Source organism: Nicotiana sylvestris, chromosome 3 (genome assembly GCF_000393655.2).
Source record: "Nicotiana sylvestris chromosome 3, ASM39365v2, whole genome shotgun sequence".
NCBI lineage: Eukaryota > Viridiplantae > Streptophyta > Magnoliopsida > Solanales > Solanaceae > Nicotiana > Nicotiana sylvestris.
In genome coordinates, this window is record NC_091059.1 from 205,613,091 (window position 1) to 205,633,975 (window position 20,885).

The 20,885-nt window shown below is 36.4% G+C and overlaps 2 protein-coding genes across 4 annotated transcripts; both read right to left on the reverse strand.

Annotated features, from left to right (window-relative positions):
* Nucleotides 1-1,911: 1,911 nt before the first annotated feature.
* LOC104220002 (peptidyl-prolyl cis-trans isomerase FKBP17-2, chloroplastic-like) lies at nt 1,912-3,317 on the reverse strand. Its single transcript, XM_009770785.2, has 3 exons — nt 2,901-3,317; nt 2,752-2,796; nt 1,912-2,530 (listed from the first exon to the last, which is right to left on the reverse strand). The coding sequence occupies exons 1-3, from the start codon at nt 3,281-3,283 to the stop codon at nt 2,167-2,169; spliced, it is 792 nt and encodes a 263-aa protein (XP_009769087.2). The 5' UTR covers nt 3,284-3,317; the 3' UTR covers nt 1,912-2,166.
* Nucleotides 3,318-3,838: 521 nt separating this feature from the next.
* On the reverse strand, nt 3,839-19,402 carry LOC104220001 (probable serine/threonine-protein kinase SIS8). Of its 3 annotated transcripts, none has more exons than XR_011406325.1 (14): nt 18,348-19,402; nt 16,031-16,468; nt 14,016-14,119; nt 12,332-13,611; nt 12,188-12,228; nt 9,010-9,078; nt 7,434-7,534; nt 7,179-7,257; nt 6,980-7,078; nt 6,823-6,891; nt 6,476-6,566; nt 5,489-5,538; nt 5,125-5,301; nt 3,839-4,309 (listed from the first exon to the last, which is right to left on the reverse strand). XR_011406325.1 is itself a non-coding variant. In XM_009770783.2 (14 exons), exons 1-14 carry the CDS (start codon nt 18,810-18,812, stop codon nt 4,183-4,185), a joined length of 2,583 nt encoding a protein of 860 aa, XP_009769085.1. In that variant the 5' UTR covers nt 18,813-19,401; the 3' UTR covers nt 3,839-4,182. The 3 variants fall into 3 exon arrangements, 2 of the variants coding, with proteins under 2 accessions (XP_009769085.1, XP_009769082.1); XM_009770783.2 differs by lacking the exon at nt 6,476-6,566 and having other exon boundaries at nt 12,332-12,382; nt 12,899-13,611; nt 18,348-19,401; XM_009770780.2 differs by lacking the exon at nt 6,476-6,566 and having other exon boundaries at nt 18,348-19,401.
* Nucleotides 19,403-20,885: the final 1,483 nt, after the last annotated feature.

The following is a 20,885-nucleotide window of genomic DNA, read 5'->3' on the forward strand; positions in this document are numbered from 1 at the left end:
ATATAGCGAGACAGTGAACACAATGAAATATATATAATACAGCGGGATACATTGAAATACAATAGAAAAAAAGACAGTGAATACAATGAAATACATGGAATATAGCGAGATACATTGAATTACAATGAAAAAAAAGATAATGAATGTAATGAAATACATGAAAATACAGCGTGATACGTTGAAAATACATTGAAATATATTAACATAAAATCAAGTTGCTCAGCCCCAAACTCTGTCGTCTTTGTTCCAGAACAAACCCTAGATTCCGGTGAATTCACCGTCGAGCAAAAATCCTGAATCTCACCGTTCCCACGCATCAAAATTACAAACGGGGTCACGAACGTTGTTGGCCATTCCACGGGCGATATGAAACCCCGAATCTCTAACTCTGGTGTGAGTCATTTTCATCAGTATAAGAAGCTGCAGGAGAAGTGGGAAGAAGTCCAAAGTTTGAATTCCATCAAATCCATCATCTTCTAGTTTTAGGGTTCCTTTTGTTTATGGCTTAAGGGTAGGAGGTGACCATAAATAGATATTTGGCTATAAAAAAATCAATAGGTAGCTATGGAATATAATTTTTTAAAAGGGTATTTATTTAAAATAAATAAGGTATCAACCTTTGCTATAGGAGGTAACTAATCTTTTAATCTATACCTATGTTTTAATTTTTTTTAATTTGTACCCACTGTTTAAAGAACTTTGGACTTTTTTCTCCTCTTTATTCTTCTTCTTCTTCTTCTTCGGGTAACAATAATTTTATATGGTGTTTGTGAATATATTTGTAGGTAATTTATGATATTTTACAATGGTGAGCTATTGTGGCGCTTTATTTTTTACTATTGTTTAAGGTTTTTTCTTTTTCTTTTTCTTAATTGCAAAATGGTTTCATTAGATTTATTGTTGTTTTGACAAATTGATGATTGAGGTTTGTTCTTGATATTTGGACGTTATGTTTCAAATTTGAGCTCATTTGGAGTAGATTTAGGAAAACGTTTGTTGCACTTCAGGCCTTTTGGCCTTAAATACACTTGAAGTGCAATTTTTCACTTCACACTTATTGGTCTTAAGTTTAAAGAAACGTTTGTTGCATTTCAGACCTTTTGGCCTTAAGTGCATCTGAAGTGCAATTTTTGACTTCAGACTTATTTGGCCTTAAGTGTAGGAAAACGTTTGTTGCACTTCAGACCTTTTGGCCTTAAGTGCATCTGAAGTGCAATTTTTCACTTCAGACTTATTTGGCCTTAAGTGTAGGAAAACATTTGTTGCACTTCAGACCTTTTGATCTTAAGTGTATTTGAAGTGCAATTTTTCACTTCAGACTTATTGGCCTTAAGTATAAGAAAACGTTTGTTGCACTTCAGACCTTTTTGCCTCAAGTGCATTTGAAGTGTAATTTTTCACTTCAGACTTATTGGCCTAAGTGCATGAAACCATTGGTTGCACTTTAGACCTATTTAGCCTTAAGTGTATCTGAAGTGCAATTTTTTCACTTCAAACTAATTTTTTTTTAACTTCCGACCTGATAAGTCTAAAGTTGATCTTAAAGTGGGTAGACTTGCAATTTTTTTTGCAAAGTGGTTATAAGTTCAATTATGACCCCGCAACCAGGTATAGATGTAAAAGCCCATGAAAAGATGGAGTTCAGGCTTCATTGATATTTGGGATTTTGGCACGGTGTGACAACGCATTCACATAATTAGCAGAAAAATGACATAATTATAGATATTGGCACCAAGTAGCCAATAAATATATATCACAACATGTATATCAAAATGTATATTACAATTTTATTTTCGTTCTTTGTATGTATCAAAATGAAGACTAAAATTTTGTTTTCCTTCGTTGTATATCCAAACTATGAATTTATAAATGTAGTTATTCAAAATTTATTGTTGTCTCTATACCAATGTATATCATAATAAAAACAACTTTGTATATCGCAATTGGTTGATGTTGAATATGCTTAGTCAAATATTACAAGAGCCAAAATGAAGAAAAAAAAATCAGTATTTCAGAGACTGAAAGTCCGAATCTCGGTAATGAAAAGATAGACACGAGCTTTTACTCCATTGAGTATACGTAATTTGCAAGAACAGTTAACCTTAATCTTCAATGTAGAAAGAGACTGGTTCTTCTGTTGCACTAATGATTAGAAAATGAAATCAATTAAGCAGGTGCAATAGAAACCTTGTCAACCTCAATAATATATTCAAGAGTAGCAGATGGAGGAATTTGTAGCCCTGTTCCTAAATCTGCTCCTTCTTCACCAAATCCCAAATTAGGAGGAATAATCACTCTTCGTTTTCCACCAGCTTTCATACTTTTTAAAACATATTCTATACCTTCACAAATTCCCTTACTATAAGGTCTTGATCCCATTACTAATGCCAATGGCCTCTTTTTCTTGCCATCACCACCAAATGTATCCACAAATACTTGTCCACTGCCTTCTACACTTCCCTTCACATCTATCACTACTAAGTCCCCTGGCCGTGGAGTTGCACCGCCGCCGATTTTCAGTTCATAATATCTGTTGGAAGATTCATGTGTTTTGATATGCAATTACAACTACAGTCAACAATATGGGATTAATTGATAAAACTATTCTTTTTTCATATTAAAATAACTGGACTTAAACCACTATAATAGTAAAATCATCTTGATGGGTAGGTTTTGTTATTATAGTGAGTGAAGTCCAATTACCTTAATGTGAAAAAATAGATTTGCGACTTTACTGGATAAAGTATATACCTTATCCCATTGGGCAAGACCACCTCTTCTTCTTTCTCGACAACCCTGATGATTAGGTAAATAGTTGAAATTTATGGATTAAAGATTTGATGATTATATAGAGAAGAAAAAAAAATGCGAATGCGGAACTACAAAAGATGTAATTTTACCTTGTATTTGTTTCTTGTTGAGACACTTCAAGGCGAGTCTTGATTTGCTCAGAAACAACACCAAAAGCAAGAAAACCAGCCCAAGCAAGTCCAGCACCAAGGCCAAATCTCCTTGTTAAGGAAGAGGCAATCCAATCGGTGGATTCTGCACTCGTCGATAGGCGAGCAGGTTTACTAGGCTTTTGCTGCTGCACATTAGCTGCTGGGGCAGGTGATGGAGGCTCTGAAGAAGTTGCACTTAGATTTTGAGATGGTGGTGGAGTTTGTGGTTGTGGAGGTTGATTTGGTGGCTGAGAAGGAGGAGGAGTTTGTGAGGATAAAGAGAAGTTAGTTCTGGTAATTGGGTGAGACACAAATGGTGGTGATCCAAAGAAGGTTGCCATTTTTTTGGATATGATATGAGCATATGAGAGAGCTGCAGATATTTGTAGTAACTCAACTGCATTCAGTTGTAAATGGTCCCTACCTTATCTTTACATGCCTCATTTTTTTTCCTCCCTTTTTTCTTATAGACTTTAAAAATAGTGGTGTCCGAAGTCCGAACCAATCCTCCTTTTTTTAATATAAAACAGTGTTGTCCGAGCCAACTTATGTACAGTTTGACTATTCCACCGGTACCCATTATTTCTCTTCAGCATCAAAGATTAGAGAGAAAGAAAAAAGACATTGAACGTTCTTCTAGAATTTGAACCTTTGTCTTCCATAATTTTCACCTTACTACATTGACCACTAAGCGACATGCTTAAGGTTTAGGGTTTAAAGTATAAGGTTTAGGGTTCAGGGTTGTCCGGCTTGAAAGTCTTGAAAACTCCTTGTGCCCAAATCATGCCTGCGCTTTCAACTAAAAGCTTCATCAACAGGGTAGATGGTTAACCAAATCTTTAAAAAAAAAAAAAATTAAAAAAGGAAGAACATGGTAACATCTCTGCTTCTGCCACTGGATAATCAACCATCTCAATTTCATTGCTTTTCTTTCGGCATCAGTATTTGATGAAAGTATTCTCAATCACTCTTTAATTACAAAGAGATCCCAAAAATGAATATACATGAGAGAAAATACACAACTTTGAGGACTGTGGGTTGACAACTACCAGAAAACAAAAGTAAGAAAAAAGAATCACAATTGACTCAATATGAAGTATATGTCTTGTTAACAGATCCTTTGGCTTCCTTCAGTTTAGGGTTGAGCAAATATGAACCTGTCTTCATTTCCAATAAAAGATAAAAATTCCGTTTCCCTTCTGTCCTAAACCTGTTGTGCTGCTGGATTATCCAAGTTTCTTTATGACCGATCCTTTTCTTGACCTCTGTTCCCCAGTGGTTTCATTACTTGTGAACTGGTTATAGGTTTTTGCAGTGGTTTCAAAGCAGCCATTATCTCAGCAAATGATGGCCGCAACTTTGGATCTCTGCACATTAAGCAGGAAAAGCAAAAAAAGTATTAAGATTTTAACATCAACAAAAACATAGATGACCTTGTATCCGCACACAGCAAGTACTATATTTTGTCAATACTAATGGCATGATTGTCATGCCGAGGTGCTTTGATACCGACATCATCTATAAGTGACTCACTCCATCTTTTTTTCTTTCTTTCTTATAACGGTGATGTCTAGGCAAACTTGTGTACACTTTGCCTATTCCACCATGTCCAACTACCCAACCAGCATACGTACCGGGTAACTCTCTCCATCAAGGCTTAGGCAAGCAGGAAGAAGTCACCTAGTATTTTTTGTCTCTGCTTGGATTTAATCCCTGATCTCCAAGATTTAAACCCACTTCATGATTACTAGGCCACACCCTTGGATGCAGGATTTTCAGGTATGTTTTTTCAGATACAATCATCAAATTACTCATTTGATTTCATATAGTAGGTTATACAACTATGATCTCCTTGGTAGACTTTAAAAGAAGAGACTCGAACCATTACATTATCTAAAAGTACTGAAGTGGTAAACCCAGCTACATTGACACTTTGAGGTCACTCTACAACGAATCAACAACCCAAGCAACCCTTACTCTTTATAAGTGTGTCATTGTGCAGATATTAATAGAAGCACTGAACACTCTAATGGAGGAAGTGAGCCTGACAACATATGATAAACACTGATTCTTATATTAACCAAAACCATTAGCTTGCCTGATAAGCTCTAAAGAAGTGAGTAAAAGATAGTGGAGGAAGCTCAAATAGGGGCCGAATGACTGAAATATTAAATGTTCTCACGTTTGCCAGCATTTTCTGATGATGTCTGCAATAGCAGGATCCATGTCATCTGGTATGTCAAGACGGCGATGCTGAAATCCAACTGCACCAACAACTTGCATGGGGTTCATTCCCCCCCATGGCTGCTGCAGAGTACAGAGCTCCCAAAGCACGACACCATAGCTATATACATCACATCTGTACGGCATGATATCATAGCACAACATCAACAACCATATATAAAAAACAGCGAAGGAACTCATTGTTGAAATATGCCACCCTAATATTTGTAGGATTCTTCTGATTCTTGCCTCTCTTTTTTTTTGTTTCAATTAATACATCTTTATTAACACTTTGAATAGAGTAATATGGTTTTAAGACATACTTCTCATCTGAAGGCTCATTTCTCAGCACTTCTGGGGCCATCCACTCGGCCTGAAAACAAAAAGATGCAGCAGATTGGTAGTTGACGCAGAAGGACGGAGTAAAGCTAGCAACAACAAGAGTCAAACGTATGAATTATAATGCATCAAACTCTTGCAGAGAATCATGATACAGAAACTTGCCGTACTGTTTGCCGGCTTTAGTTAAACCAAAATTATACATAATACATGAATAACTTTAATTCAGTGAAACTTCACAAAAGCAGCAGTTCCATTACCTAGTATTTTTTGATAAAAGTAAAAACTTACTAATGTGGGAAAACTTACCGTATACAAGTGCTATACAACAGTCCATACCCTAGTATTCGAACAAAGACTAATGGTTTGCAAGCCTTAATTTCTACCATCAAAACTGTGATCATTTTGTGAAGCACAGGCTTAACTACAAGAGTCGTCCAAGTTAATTACAATATAGCAAACTTGTCTTCTGAAAATTGACAGATTCAGCAAGGATATTCCATTATAACTGCTAATTCCCGACATATATCAGCAGAAAGGGAAAATTTACATATGGTATTATGACGAACGGCAATGCATACAATATTAATAGAACTTTCCAACTTTATGAATACTATAACCACTATATAAGATGTGAAGCTCCTCAAACAACGGAAATCTACAGAATTATATTTATGCATCAAGGTTTAAGAGAACATGTGGAACGACATTAGAAATAAGCAAATTATTGTCATCTCGGAACTGCCTCCCACTATATATGTTTAACTACTTCATTCAAAACTAATATATAAAGAGCAGGAGTCCTACTTCTGCAACAAGTCCATCATGCGCTCAGGTAACAAGGTAAAACCTTTTTCACAACTTTAGGATTAAGTTCTGATAATCTCGCAAAGGACTAAAATATGTAACTGGAAGCCTAGATACATGCCATAAATTTAAGTTATTTTTGAATCATGGATCACAGCGACCACCTTTTTGAAGTAGAAACTTGGCAATGTAAACATCTCCGAAAGCCTGAAGTGTTTTAAGACCAACAGCATGGAGCTATCTTCTACAAAAGGGCTGATATAAAATGATGTACAAAAATTAGATGTATGCATGACTGGAACATTACAAGTTCCATCAAGAAAGGCACCATAATGAAATAAAGTCGTGGAAACAAGAAGCACCGTATGGAGAAGAATATCAAGCATTGGAGAATGTCAAAGCATATTGGCAAGACACAACAGCTAAAAGAATGTAGAAACTATGGGAAATGAAAAGACAAAGGTTGAAAGAAGCATGTCCCAAGTAATTGAATCAAATCCCTCCTGCTTACCGTCCCAGCAGTTGACCTTGAAGAAAGAAAGGTGCTCTGCTTCATTCTCGATAACCCAAAATCACATACCTAGAGTCACAAATAGTTATGCGTTACATGGAAATTGAATTGAACGATGCAGTATCATTCCCTAGGTTTCCAAGTTAAGGGACTCCACCTTCACAACCCAGTTCTTATCCACAAGGAGATTTGGAGACTTCAAATCACGATGAACTACCATAGGAGTGCAATTGTGTAGATAGTTCATCCCTCGAGCCTGTTAGTTCAATAAATTACATGCAATAGAAAGTCACCATGTAATCTAGAAGGTCTGAACCAATGGAGAAGTTAAAAAGAGAGAGAGAAGTGGAGCATACAGCATCAAGAGCCATCCTCAATCTTCTCCGTTCATCTAACTGATTGTTGGACCGATGAATTAATCTGTACAAACTACCTCTGCAAACCAAAATATAATTTGAATTCAAGCATTCAAATGGTTAAATCTAAAATTCGCAGCTGACAGACAAATTACATTTAAAATTTTCAAGCTTCATAAAGGCAACTTGACAACTTCAAAAATCTTGGAGGACAAGAAATACCCCAAAACAAAAAATAACAGTGTTTTGATGTACCTATGAAGAAACTCGGTAATAATTGAAAGGTTTGGAGGACGAGTAACAGCACCCATGAACAGGACTACATTAGGATGCCGGAGTCTTTTCATGATCCTCACCTTCCAAGGCAATATTGAGTTCGAGTAAGATTGAGATCTTCATTTTATGCTAAATAACACAACAGTTGCCAGGATTACAGCAATGGCTACTGACTTTGTTAGTGTAAGAAGCAGATTACAAATGGTTAAATGCACAAATATATTTGCAACAACCTTCTGAAAGAAATCCTACTAGGAGTAAAAAAACTATGAAGAATCTTAAAATAGAAGCCACGTAATTTAGTAAAATCACTTAAGATACTGCATCATTAACAGTTCGAATCAGGCAAATCGGTCAAAGAATTGAACTCACTGGAGAAAATTTTCAGCAGCGTTGGATGATAGAAAGGAACTGATAAAAGAATGACTACCTATCATCTATTTAGGACATACTGTCAGTTTGTTACCAAAAGCTACAAAGTAAGAAGAACCTAGAGGAATGATGTAGCTGAATAAACAGCAAACATGAAGAAATGTTTTCATATAGCTTTTGACTCATATGCAAGAACGAAGGATCAATTTAGAAAACAAACAATTTTCTGACAGCTTGAAATTGAAAATTTAAACTCAGTCAAAAAAATAAAAATAGATCTGAATAAAACTTGGTAGCATGCCAGGAAATAAATTCAGAATCATTGAACATATTTACATGATCATCAAACAACTGAGAAACGGGAAGGTTACTTGACTCAATCAGTTAGTCACTGAGAAACGGGAAGGTTACTTGACTCAATCAGTTAGTCTGCCATTACAAACCAGGACATGATGCACAGAAAGCAAAAATGATTTTGCCAATTCTAGTTGGAAGTGTATACTTCCATTAAAGCATATATGCAGCATACTTCCCCGTTTCGATGTTGGCCCAACTTTAGCAATATATTCCTTTTATTACTCTGCATGGGTCACTATTCTTTCACAAAGATCAAGCATTCTCGTTACACCAACCTCACAAAATCTATCTGATGTAATTCCACACTTTTTTCTTTTGACATGGTAAACTCCTCTGTCAGCACCCCTACCCAGGAGCCAACTGTGGCCTATTCCCACTTTGCTCCCCTGGTGGCTTGAACCCCCAAATTTATGATTGGATTATTGGGTCTTTACCACTAGTCCTTCTCTTATCCCATCAGTTGATAATTATAACTTAAAAGCAAGCATTACTTTCCGCCAGTATCCTGTGCTGGACTATAGCGAGTCAGCGACTAGGGCATGAATTGAGCTAGTCTTCTTATTGTTAGGTCTGTAGTACTAGGGCTTGTATCCACATTTTAGTGTTCTTATTCCGGAATCTTTACAGAAAATTAGAACTTCCTTCGGCATTTATTCATTAGCTTTTCAAAATTGTTCACTGACTTTCTAAAGATTCCGAGGCATGCATCATCAAGAAGAAAAAAAATAAGATATCTGATTAAGATAGTAATGATATGAATTGTAATTTACAAAATTTGCTGAAAACCCAGGGAAAACGGGCCTATGCTGGACAAGAAAGGGTATACCTCACTCTTAAATTCTTCAAGGGATTCACCAGTTATATCTTGGTCTATGAATTTCTTCACAGCGACTTCCTGAAAATAAGAAAGTTCTACATTGTATCAGTTTAAGTTGGTGACAATGATGAAGGCTTGTAAGAGCAATTCATTTTTCCCATTTATATTTGACGCAAGTGAAGTATGACTTCATAACCCAAATACAGATTTTAGCAACAACCTGAAGTTAAAACAAAATAAACAGTCCATACCAAACTTAAGATATCAGCTATATCACATTCACCGCTAATCCGCAATAATAGTGGCCGTGAAATCATGAAGAAAGTGATCCAGTAGGACATTTTCCCGAAGAGGCATGGACATTCAAAATTTACAAAAAGAAAAAAGAAAAGGAAACTGCCAAAAAAGTCTATTACAACTTTAAATAATGGTCACATGCTAAACAAAATGTAATTCATAGTGGACAAACTTCTTATTAGTTTGTTTATTTATTTTGGGAATGACAAGTGTAAGAAGATTCAGTAAGTTCAGGAAGAGCAAATATTTTTGTAATTGACTTATTGTCGGCAGCTTCGGCTGACCTATCTATGTTGAATCAACTTAGAGCAATCATGCATGTCCTCGGTATACTAAATCCCACATCAGGTATATACAGGATCTAATAAGGGTTTATAAAGGTCTTTGAATGCCCTTAAATACCCGGTATGAGAATTTGTATATCTCCAACACTATTCATGTAACACTCCTCAAATCTATAAAAGTTTCAAGACACGTTAAATATAGATTATAATTTCTATAATCTTAAATTATACTTCTATTATGGATTTAAACCCTTGTGATTGATTTTTTTTGTTATTTCTCTATTTATAAATAATTGGATATACAATTAGGGGAATATTAATAATTTTAATATTATTAATTATTAAAAACAGGTATAACTAAATACTACTAATTAAGTCAAAATAAAAAAGACAAAAAAAAATAATAATACTAAAATAAGCACGTGCCAAGCCAAGCCCATAAAGGGTTGTTGGACCAAACAGAATAGCCTTACAAGAGGTGTAAACATAATAGCCTTACAAGAAACAAAACAGAATTAACACTCAAGAAACAGAGGCAACAAACTATTCACGCAGGCGACGAAAATTCTAGGGTTTTTCACAACTCACTTATTCTTGAACTCAGAATCAATTATTTGACGGGTATAAATTAGATTGGGGCCTACGTATTAGCTCAAGGAGTTTTGAGGTGAGTTGATATAACCCTTTATTAAAGTAGTTTAACTCACAAAAGCACGCATACAAGGTGTTTGATGAATTGCTTAAAAGAGCTAATATGCACTTAATTGGAGTGTGTGAGTACCTATTAGCTTAGAATTATTTTCCAGCTAAAGTTTAGATGATTATTTTGATATATGTGCATAAATTTTCAGATTTTTGTGTTATGCTTATATGTCATTTTCATGTTGAAAAATCATGAAGAAGCAAGAATCTTTAGAAATAATTTTGAATGTTTATTTCATTCTTATGCCATACCTTACCTTTAAGGATTCCAGAATAAGTATGTTTGAAAGATTTAGACTTGAAAAGTCACAAGAAGAAGTTTTAGAAAGAAAAGATTTTTGAAAGTATCCTCTATTCTGAGAAGGGATCATCGTCCAGGCCAAGGGTCCTGACCAAGGTGTTGATTTCCTGAAACTACTTGTGTCAAAGTAGGGAGCACACGAGCCGAGGGTCTCGTTGCTGAGGATTTTGCCTAGCCAAGCTAAGGTATGGTACATGAGCGCTGAGAACCATGAAGCGAGTGACACCTCGTGGATTGGGCCTATTCGATCAGGTTGGGATCGAACCCGTGCCGATCACATGGTAACTAAGACAGAAATAAGTCAGGATAGTTGGAACTCCCGAAGTACGAAACAACAACAACAACCCAGTATAATCCCACTTAGTGGGGTCTGGGGAGGGTAGTGTGTCCGCAGACCTTACCGCTACCCTGGGGTAGAGAGACTGTTTCCAAATAGACCCCCGGCATCCTTCCCTCCAAGAACTTCCCACCTTGCTCTTGGGGAGACTCGAACTCACAACCTCTCGGTTGGAAGCGGAGATATTTTTTACGAAGTGAAGTATTTTTTTTAAAAAAAAAAAGAAAAAGAAAAGAACTTCTTTTAGAATATTCATAAAGTGCTATTATGCAATTATTTTAGAATTCTTCTTAGAAGCTTTATGTTTCCATGCATTTAGAATCTTTGCTCGTAATGTATATTTTATTAAAGTTTCGTTTCCTGTCTTTGAGCTTCACTGAGTACAATGGATGATACTGACGTTCTCTTTTGGGTACCTACGTTGGTCTGCGGTACAACGTAGGAACCGGTTTTGCAGGCGAGCAGGCTACAGTTTAAAACTTCCCTCCCTTCTAGTGCTATTGATGAGCTCCACTTTTGTTCGTGGAGTATTCCTTAGAGTCATCTTTATTTAGTTATTTCTTTGTTTACTTAGAGAACTGGCCAGGAAATCTCATGTCCTGAGCAGTGCGTCAGTTTATCAGTAGAGGCTTCATAGACACAGTCAGTGGGTTAAGATTCAGATGTTTTTGGATAATAACTTAGTAGTATTTCAGTAGTTACTACGAATAAAGTTTTGGAGTTGATTTATTTTAAATATTTAAATTAATCAAAAGTATTTGGTTAAAGTACTGCCTTGTTGCATATAAAGTATGAAGTTATAATAGATTTAATAAGCACAGATGGTACGCTCGATCATGTTTAGTGATCGGGTGCCGGTCACGGCTTGTTCAAAAAATGGGCCGTGACACTTCAGCATGCGTGACAGAATAGTTTGTCAAAGAATATGAGGATCCAACCCAAAACTTCAAGTCAAAGAATATGGAGCAGCTCAAGGCCATTATAAACTATTCGGGAGACTCTTCAAAGCTAATGTGGTACAAATTTATCTCCAAGAATACGAAATTGTAGATAAAACTTGGCAGTCTTCAATAACTTCACACACTAAGAACCTCCACAAGTTTCAGATGCCCTATATCATTACTCTAACAACTTGCATCTAGTAATTAGATGATAAAAGAAGTTCAAGCTCTCAACTATGTAAAGGAAAAAAATGCAAAAATTCATTACAGAAAAACCTAAAACTAAAGAAAGAAATCTAATTTGCACAAGAATACATAAACTTACAGTTCCGTGCCAGTCTCCACGATAGACCTCTCCATAAGATCCTGCAATGGGAAGATAGTGAAACAATGAAAATGTAACACGACACAGGTTTTACCTACTTTATAGAAGCTTCTACAAATGTAAATATTTAATGCAGGTCAATACCAAGTCCGATACGCTCACCCAAGGTGATATCCTCGAATGGAATCTCACAATCTGCGACATCATCAAGGGTCACATCAGATTTAACACTATCATTACTGGTTGACCTATCTGATATTCTTTCACTCTCAGAATTCACTCCTAATGCCTCATGCACTTGATCACCACTACCCCGCTGCTCATACACAGCACCATCTGCATCTCCATCAACTCTTCCAGAGTCTATTAAATTAAGGAAGAATGCAGGACTATCTGGTGAATGAGCAGACGGCTCCAGGTTTTCGTATTGCTTAGTGACAGCTGCAGTTGTTGCTACCACTGCTGCAGCTGTGGCTGTCACAGCAGCTGCAACAGGGAGATCAGCTTTTGAACCATATGTGGTCTTTGCTGCAGCAACCACCATTGAAGAGGCAACCACAGCTGCTGCTGCCGCAGCAGCTGCAGCAACAGGCATGCTTTTTGTGAATTTCACTGCAGCCAGTTCAGAGTGTGGAGAAACTTGATGCCCACTAACTTCTCCGCCATCAAGATGAGGATCAAATGGCCTAAGGGGATTGGCCTTGGACATACCATGATAAGGCAAAGGAGGCAAGAAACTATTACGATCTAGATCAGCTTGACTCTTGTTTTTCTCAATCTCATCGCTCCCCTTACTTTCCATATCCTCTGGCCCAGATTTTCCCTCCACAGGGGACACATCCAACTCCTCTGTATAGACTTCAGTGAACAGATTTGGTGGTGCAACAACCCCACTTTCAAGTAAAACATCATGAAGCTTTTGAGCTAGCTGTGGATTCTCTTTAGCAGCATCAATCATGTACTGTGAAACATCCTTAACTTTCATTCGCCGTACAGCCGGGGAGCTAACACCTTCAGTCCAGGAAGGTGACCTTGCATGTGTATAAGGAGATCTTGCATGCCCAGTCCCGGGTGAAGTTTCCTGTCTTTGTCCCTTCTTCACGGTCCGAAGCTTTGTAAATTCCTTAGAGGAGTTATTGCATCCTTTCTCAGCTTTAATCTGCTTTTCTGAATTATTACTAGAAGAGGGAGACGCATTTTCTGTGCTGCTTTCCCTGAACCTGGATCTCCTCTCTGCCGTTCCATACTCAGAATGATCTTCTGACGAACAAGCAACCCCGCTACTAGAAGAACCCATATGAGAATCAACATCTTTGTAAGATGGACTGATGGAGAGGATAGATTCCTCATAGTCTACTTGTGTTCCAGATGTATCAGAGGGAATAAGGGTGCCAGGGTCTGCCATCAAATCAACAATATATTCCCTGCAAAGCACATGACCTTGTAAACAAAAGAGGCAACTTCAGGAAGAGTAATTATATCCTAGAATAAACTTCTTTTCCGAGAAGAATTAAAATTTATATTTATAAATTTGTTGAAAAACAGCACCAATCTAAGCACCAAAAGAGCTACAAATATGAAAGGAAAAAAAAACAAAATTAAAGGTTCAAAATAGATCACCTAACTGCTTTAAAGAAAAGTTGTGTATTTAACTTATCAAAAAAGAGTGTAGTAGCAAAAAACAAAGAAGATTATCCAGCAGTGTTGCTTGAATGTTTAAGATGCCCTTGCTTATGAAAATGCTAACTGACTGTATACCAACTAAGTTATGAAAAAATAGGAATCACAAATGAAATTAGTTCGAATAAAAAAGAAAAATGGTAGGAACCTTCCATCTTCAATCTTTACATAGTTCATTGCAACTTCATCTGAACCTGTGTATTCTTGCCCCTTTACTAATCGGCAAGGGAGCCCCACACAATCAGCCAAAACCTGCACGCATTTTCAGAAGTAAATCAAATCATGGCCAAAAGGAAAGGGCATGGTTGACCATCAGCACAAGCCAAGTGATAGAAAATCATAGTAGTAATAATAAACAACTATAAGAACTACATAATGGGGTGAAACCCAAAACCTTTATCAGAGGAGGTGCTATTGTGAACCCCATAATATGTTCTAGACACATGAGAATCCAACTTGATTAGTCCTCGGGACAAGCTACAGGATTTAGCAGCAAATCCTCATGTCATTTTTAGCTATCTTCATTTCTTTCCTTTTTTGGATCCTTACAGGATTAAGAGGAAGTTTACCTTCACTCCTTCAGTATGTTTTACTATTTTCTGTGTTTGAAGGAAAATAAGAAACTGAAATCACACAGACATGTATACAGACACACACAGATAGAGACAAATAAAATAAGTTGTTTGAAGCAAATATTGGCTTTCCTTCTTAGGTGAGATATGTGTTGCCATTCTTTTAGCTTATTTGAATAATATAATTTGTTTGACCAAAAATACATTGCTCAAATATGAAAAAGATGACAAACAATATCTAACTTGAGAAAGGAAACGGCATGGAGATCTAAGCTTTCTTACTTAAGAGAAGGCAAGGAGCAAAAGAATCTTTTTTCGTAGAGAAAAGCTAAAAGAATTCCATCTTGAATGTTTGGCCTGATCTGATTCCTTTCATACTTTTTCTTATTCTTTAACTCTTGAAAACAAAAAATACTGACATCTAGTCTCAAAATTGAGATATGCAATACTAAACACTTTACAACAAAAATAAAGAAAAAGTTGGCAGAATGTGCTAGCCATAGGTGTAACGGAATAAATTTTATTGAGTGAGAGGGTATGGAACCTAAACTTTAAAAACATGAGTGCCTACAAGCTCTGTTTTCTGCAATTTCACTTTTCAAGTCATTTTGAATTAAGATACAGTCAGTACAAAGCTGTTATTCTTTGGCTCAAAATTTTAACGAACGCAGCAAAATTTCATTTTAATCAAATCCGTCGAAGATGAGGGGGATATAGTTAAATATTACTAAAGACTAACAAATTACAGGGGACAAAGGAAAACATACTCTAAGTTAATATCATGCATCAAATGCATCAACAGACATGATGTTTGATATGTAAAGCTACTGATAAGTGACAAGGATATCATGCAGACACTTGCCATTGATTCTCCAGTAAAGATGGGGATATCACTTATGCACAAACAGAAGAAAGATAGATGAGGAATGCTGAACAGAATGTGGGGGACATTACTGGATTCAACTCAGATTTGATTAAGGCACAGCATACTTGAATTGACATCTCTATAAAGGACGGATATAGCACACCTGCATACAACACCAGAAAAGACGGATGTGGAATGCTGAACAGTATATGGGGAGGATGTACTGGATTTAACTCATGTTTGAGTCAAGTACTTCAAACAAAGATTTAAGAAACATTCAAATAAAACTGAACTAAACTCGTCCAATAGCGTATCCGTGGCACACTTCTATTATTCTACCTAAATGAGCTCCATTTGTTTATATTAAGATAGTATGCCCTCTATTATAAAACTAATAAGCTTTCTCAATGTGCATGTAGTCTTCGCTTAATAGAACATGGGTATCATTACAGTCGTGACACAACTGTGAAAGTAAATCAGGCTTCTTACGTAAGATAAGGAAATTCAAACATCTCAATATCATAGTCAACCAGCACTCCTTCCTTGACCAAACAATTACACATGAAACTACTGAGTTTTATATATTTCTCATATACATATATATATATATACACAACAACAACAACAACAACAACAACAACCCAGTGTAATCCCACAAGTGGGGTCTGGGGATAAATATATATACACACTAATTTTAAATGTTTTGAAGGTCAAAAGAGTCAGTACCTTGAATAACAAAGCACGATGACGAGCCAGTCCAATGGTCAAAGAACCGAGAGGCAAAACCATGCTCCCAAAAGTGGCCTTTAGATTATAACTAAGACTTCTCCATGCTACTAACATGCTTTCAGGATCACCAACTCGACCGCCCATGTGTTCAGAAACTAGCATAGCAAGCGTCTGAACCAAATTGCCACCTGTAAAACCTATGGATTCTGACCTGACCTTGACAGATATCTCTAGAGCTTTCTGTTCTAGCATCAACAGCTTGGAGTCCGCAGCTCTATTAACAAGGATAGCTTCCCAAGCGATCTGGTCTGATACCGGTGTTCTTTGTAGATCAACAAGGGAGGGCATTTTTGAGGAATTGGACTCTGTCATGATCCCATACAGATCATAAAAACCATCGAGGATCTCGTCATCAAAGCTTAGAGCATTGTAATTCTGTAAAGCATTCATAATTCTATAAATGTGAGATAATTCATGTGTTAGAATGGAATATGGAACAGAAACATGGATGTTTTCTACAAAATAAGTATCATGAGTTGATCAAATAATAGAGTAAATATTCGAATGTTAGATAATGGTATTTTCTATAAAACCTTGTTCTCTGGCTGTGTTAACTTTATTTTTTTTTTAAATTATTAAAAACAGCTCACTTACAGTTACTAAAAAATGTGTAACAAGAAAATCGGACAGAACAGAAAAAACAGGAATGTGCATGGTAATTACTCTGACAAAATAATAGAGATAAAAAACCCTTGTGTATGAACAATAGCCTTTTTAACAGTGAAATGCCAATTGAGAATTTGGTTATGCAGTTAGGGGTTGATCAGATATAAGGCTTCCCAACCCCCAAACCCAACCAAATAGGAAAATGGAAGTAATGCACATAACTCTTCAACGCATGCCTGCCAGGATTGTACGTTAATTACAAAAGAAAGATTTGGTTACTGAAGTCTATCCGAATGTTTTCTCGTCCGGTTTGTAATTTTAGTCCTTTCCTGATTAATTGTAATTAATTGTAATTTCTGGTCCAGGATTGTTAGTAAGGGTGTGCTTCTATCTTCTTTCAAATCAACGGCATTGAAATAAGAAAACCAGGATTAAAAGAGAAAATGAATCGAAAATGAGAATTAACCATTTTTAAACTCAGGTCATTTCCTTTCATCTACAGAGTGTGAGAAGGACGAAAACAGTGTGTCAGGGAAATGCATTATCTAGTATAAGCGTGTTTTCTATAAAACATGAGTTGAAACTTCCCTTTACTATACTCCTTCATTGCTCACCCTTTAATACATCCATCGAGCAAGCAAGTGCACTATGTTTTCTTTTACTTCTAAGATTTTCCATGAACTTCACTGCCGCATTTGGAGACATGTATTTCAGTAAAAATTCACTGATGAAGTCTTGTCTTGCTGTAACATATCCATTCTTTTTTCCTTTTCTGATAAATGATAACATATCCATGTTTAACAGGTACTATTCAATACGCCGCATCAGAATAACTATAATACACTATAATAATAGTATTTCAGTGTCAACGCATCTTCTGTTCCATGTAATGCCATCGAATTATTCTCCCGTGTTGTTATGTTTCAATGTCTTCATAATTCTGCCATGAAAATTTTGACCTCCAGCTAGCTTGAGACCACATTCGATCTAGAAGAACGAATGGTAAGAACCTAAGCAATTGATTGGGCATTAGGGTTCCATGATCCAGTACCAACAGCTTGAGGAATGCCAAGTACAATCAACGGCAACATAGTGTCAGTACCATTATCATTATTCGACAATGATGGCTCAATGAAGACTGGATTTGCTTAACAGCAACCGCATATTAAACCCCTGTTCCAGGCTTCCAGCAATGCTTAGCTGAAACCAACCTTTGACCAACCAGAACAGTATAACAAACTTGATCACCAACACACAAGAACTTATATTGTCAGACTTTTAAGTAATTCATTAACATGCTCAATTAGGTCCAAAAACGGAAGGGGGCATTGGAGCAACGGTCAAGTTGTCTCCGTGTAACCTATAAGTCACGGGTTCGAGCAGTGGAATCAGCCAATTCCATTGATGCTTGCATCAGGGTAGGCTGCCTATATGCCTACCCTATATCACACCTCTGTGGGATGCGGCCCTTCCCCGAACCCTGCATGAACGCGGGATGCTTATATACTGGGCTGCCGTTTAATTAAGTCCCAAAACAACATGTTCAATTCAATTAGTTAACCTAAACTAAATGCCTATTAATGCAGAGAGGAAGCAAGCTAAAGAAAAAACAATTTAGAAACAACCAAATAGATCAAAACAAACTTACCCAATATCTATAAGCAACAATTTCAGCTGGAGTGTTCTCTGGGGCACAAGAGCCTAAACTTATCTGTTTAACAGCTTCAATCTGAACTGCCTCAGGATCTTCCTTTGCACTCAACTCCAGAGCTAATTGTATTTGATATTCTTCCTCTATATCAGGCTCCCTCGAATTGCTAGACTCCGAATCGCGCCTTACAGAATCTAAAGCAGCATCTAATCCACTACTACTAGCAGAATCACAAGGTTCCATTCTATTATTATTCCCTCTACTCACATTTGAAGATGATGGAGGACTAGGACTATTATGCCTATTAGTAACTGAATTTAACCATCCTGAAATAGCTGAAAAGGGCTTATTATCAGGGAATGAAACATCACTTAATCTCTTGGTCTTTGCTGATGACGTTGACCCTTCTGAATCCACTGATTCATTTGGCACTAAATGGAGTTTCTTGAGAAGATTTTTCATTCTTGTCTTAACTAAACCTCTGAACAAAGTGTTAAAGAAAAATGAAAGCAGGCCATAAACCTCTCCATTGTCTCACTCCAAGCATGAATCTCAATACCAAAAATCACAATAAACAACAAGTACAGAGTTTAATCTCCTTTAATAAGTTCAGGTCAACATCCAAGAACCCAGCTGGCAAATTCAAGAAAATAGAATTATCCCCTTGTTGGATGAACAAAGACTCAATCTTGAACACAATTTAAGAATCCAACCCGGTTGATTTCTCATATATGCACACATGTATTATGTCACGAGACAAATATTCTATCTACTGACAGAAAAAAACATTCCAAAATCAGGAAAAAAGAAAAAAAGGTTGTTCTGTTAATAACTCAGTAACAAGACCAAATCAAGAAAAGGGGGGAGAACAAAAATGCAAGAAAGATATTGGATTGCGTGAAGAGAGAGAAAGAAAGATTGGAGTTTACATGAAGAATGACAAATTCTATACTACTACTAGTACTATTACAAGTCATAGGAGTAATTAAAATTAAAAGCGAAAAGGGGGTAAGTGGTCAGTTGGGAAAAGGGGAGAGGGGGCAAAAGACAGCAAAGACCAACAACAAGTGGTCATTCTCTCTTTATTACTATGTGCCAACTCCTAATAAAGAGAGAATGACCCCACTTCTAATTTTTGTAGCACACCACCCTGGCCTGGATTTCCCACAAAACCAAGCTAAAACGTTTGTAGTGTACTACTACTATATTAATAAATACATTATTATATTATAAACAATTTTGCTACGATCCAAAACCAGCTTGCCTTTCATTCTCACCCATCATTAAATTGTGGTGGAATAAGCAATTTTGAGTTTGAAATTTTGGAAAGAAAAAAATATATTTCCATTTTAATAAATTTTATGGTGTGTGAATTAAAACTTATTAAGATTATGATGCTGATACCAAATACCAGATGAAAAAGCCATGAAAATGGGTTATGATTTGAACCACGAAAAAGTTTCTTGTAGAAATGCAAGGTAAGAGTGCACAAGGACGTACGCAGGAATTTTTGTAAACAATATCGAAATTTATAGAAGAATTGGAATATAAGTTTGATTGTCATACTTTTAGACAAGAACTAGCATTAGTCTATTGGTTTTGTTGAGTCTTAAGTTAGAAAAGGTTCTGAGTTTAATTCTACTTCATCATAACTTTTAACCACAGAGACTCTCTCAAATATATGCCAAAGAAAAATGTGCTAGTTGAGGTTTGAACCTTTGGCCTCTTAGAGCAAAATCAAGCACACAATCAACACACCAAGACACAATTTATGTCAAGTGGTGTCGTTTTTTCCTACTTATCCTTTTTCGTGCAATATTAATGTTGTGAATACAAATCCAGTAAATGCTGACATAGATGACAACAAGGATGCCACGAGAGAAGAACCCATGGGTCTGCCACATAGGAATTCTAGAAAAATAATTGCACCAGCTAGACTTGAGGATTACGTTTGGAAAGGTGGGGGATCGCGTGAATAAAAGGATAGGGTTTGTTATGGGGAGTGAACTATATAAGTACCAGCAGTATGACATTAAGGGCAGACAATTCTGTTATGAGTGAACTCTAATTCCCATCTCCTTTCTTCTGGTTTCTCACCTCTTTCTTCTAGCACCTCACCTCATTCTTCTATCTATCTTTAGCTCTTATTTTTCTGCAATTCCTAATGTCTTATGTTAACTAGTTATGATCTTTTCCTATTTGAGTTGTAATCATATGTCCATCTTATTAATATAGTTGAATCTTTTGGTTACTGTTTCATTAACTTTGAGTTGAGAACTGAGAATATTATAATTAGCACATATATTTAGTAAAAATTTTTGACAAAGCTGTATCGCGTGACACCGCTTCGGTAAGCATGCATCTGCCCCTGAGAGTGCATATTGTTTGACCCAAAAGATATTGAAACCTTTTTGATTAAATTAATTAAAGAAGATGAAGAGGTAAATCTCAGTCAAGTATAATAAACTCTAGATTGAAAGATGCAAGGGATGAACAAGATGAATAATGTTTCTTTAATATCTTGAAACCGAATGA

What these genes read in the sequence shown, in the direction of transcription:
- LOC104220002 (XM_009770785.2), bottom strand. Translation starts at nt 3,283, where the DNA reads ATGGCAACCTTCTTTGGATCACCACCATTTGTGTCTCACCCAATTACC. An exon ending in CAACAAGAAACAAATACAAG is followed by an intron (nt 2,797 to 2,900) that starts GTAAAATTACAT and finishes CCTAATCATCAG; the next exon opens with GGTTGTCGAGAAAGAAGAAG. An exon ending in GTCTTGCCCAATGGGATAAG is followed by an intron (nt 2,531 to 2,751) that starts GTATATACTTTA and finishes ATCTTCCAACAG; the next exon opens with ATATTATGAACTGAAAATCG.
- LOC104220001 (XM_009770780.2), bottom strand. Translation starts at nt 18,812, where the DNA reads ATGAAAAATCTTCTCAAGAAACTCCATTTAGTGCCAAATGAATCAGTG. An exon ending in TTGTTGCTTATAGATATTGG is followed by an intron (nt 16,469 to 18,347) that starts GTAAGTTTGTTT and finishes AATGCTTTACAG; the next exon opens with AATTACAATGCTCTAAGCTT. An exon ending in GTAAAGATTGAAGATGGAAG is followed by an intron (nt 13,612 to 14,015) that starts GTTCCTACCATT and finishes TGTGCTTTGCAG; the next exon opens with GGAATATATTGTTGATTTGA.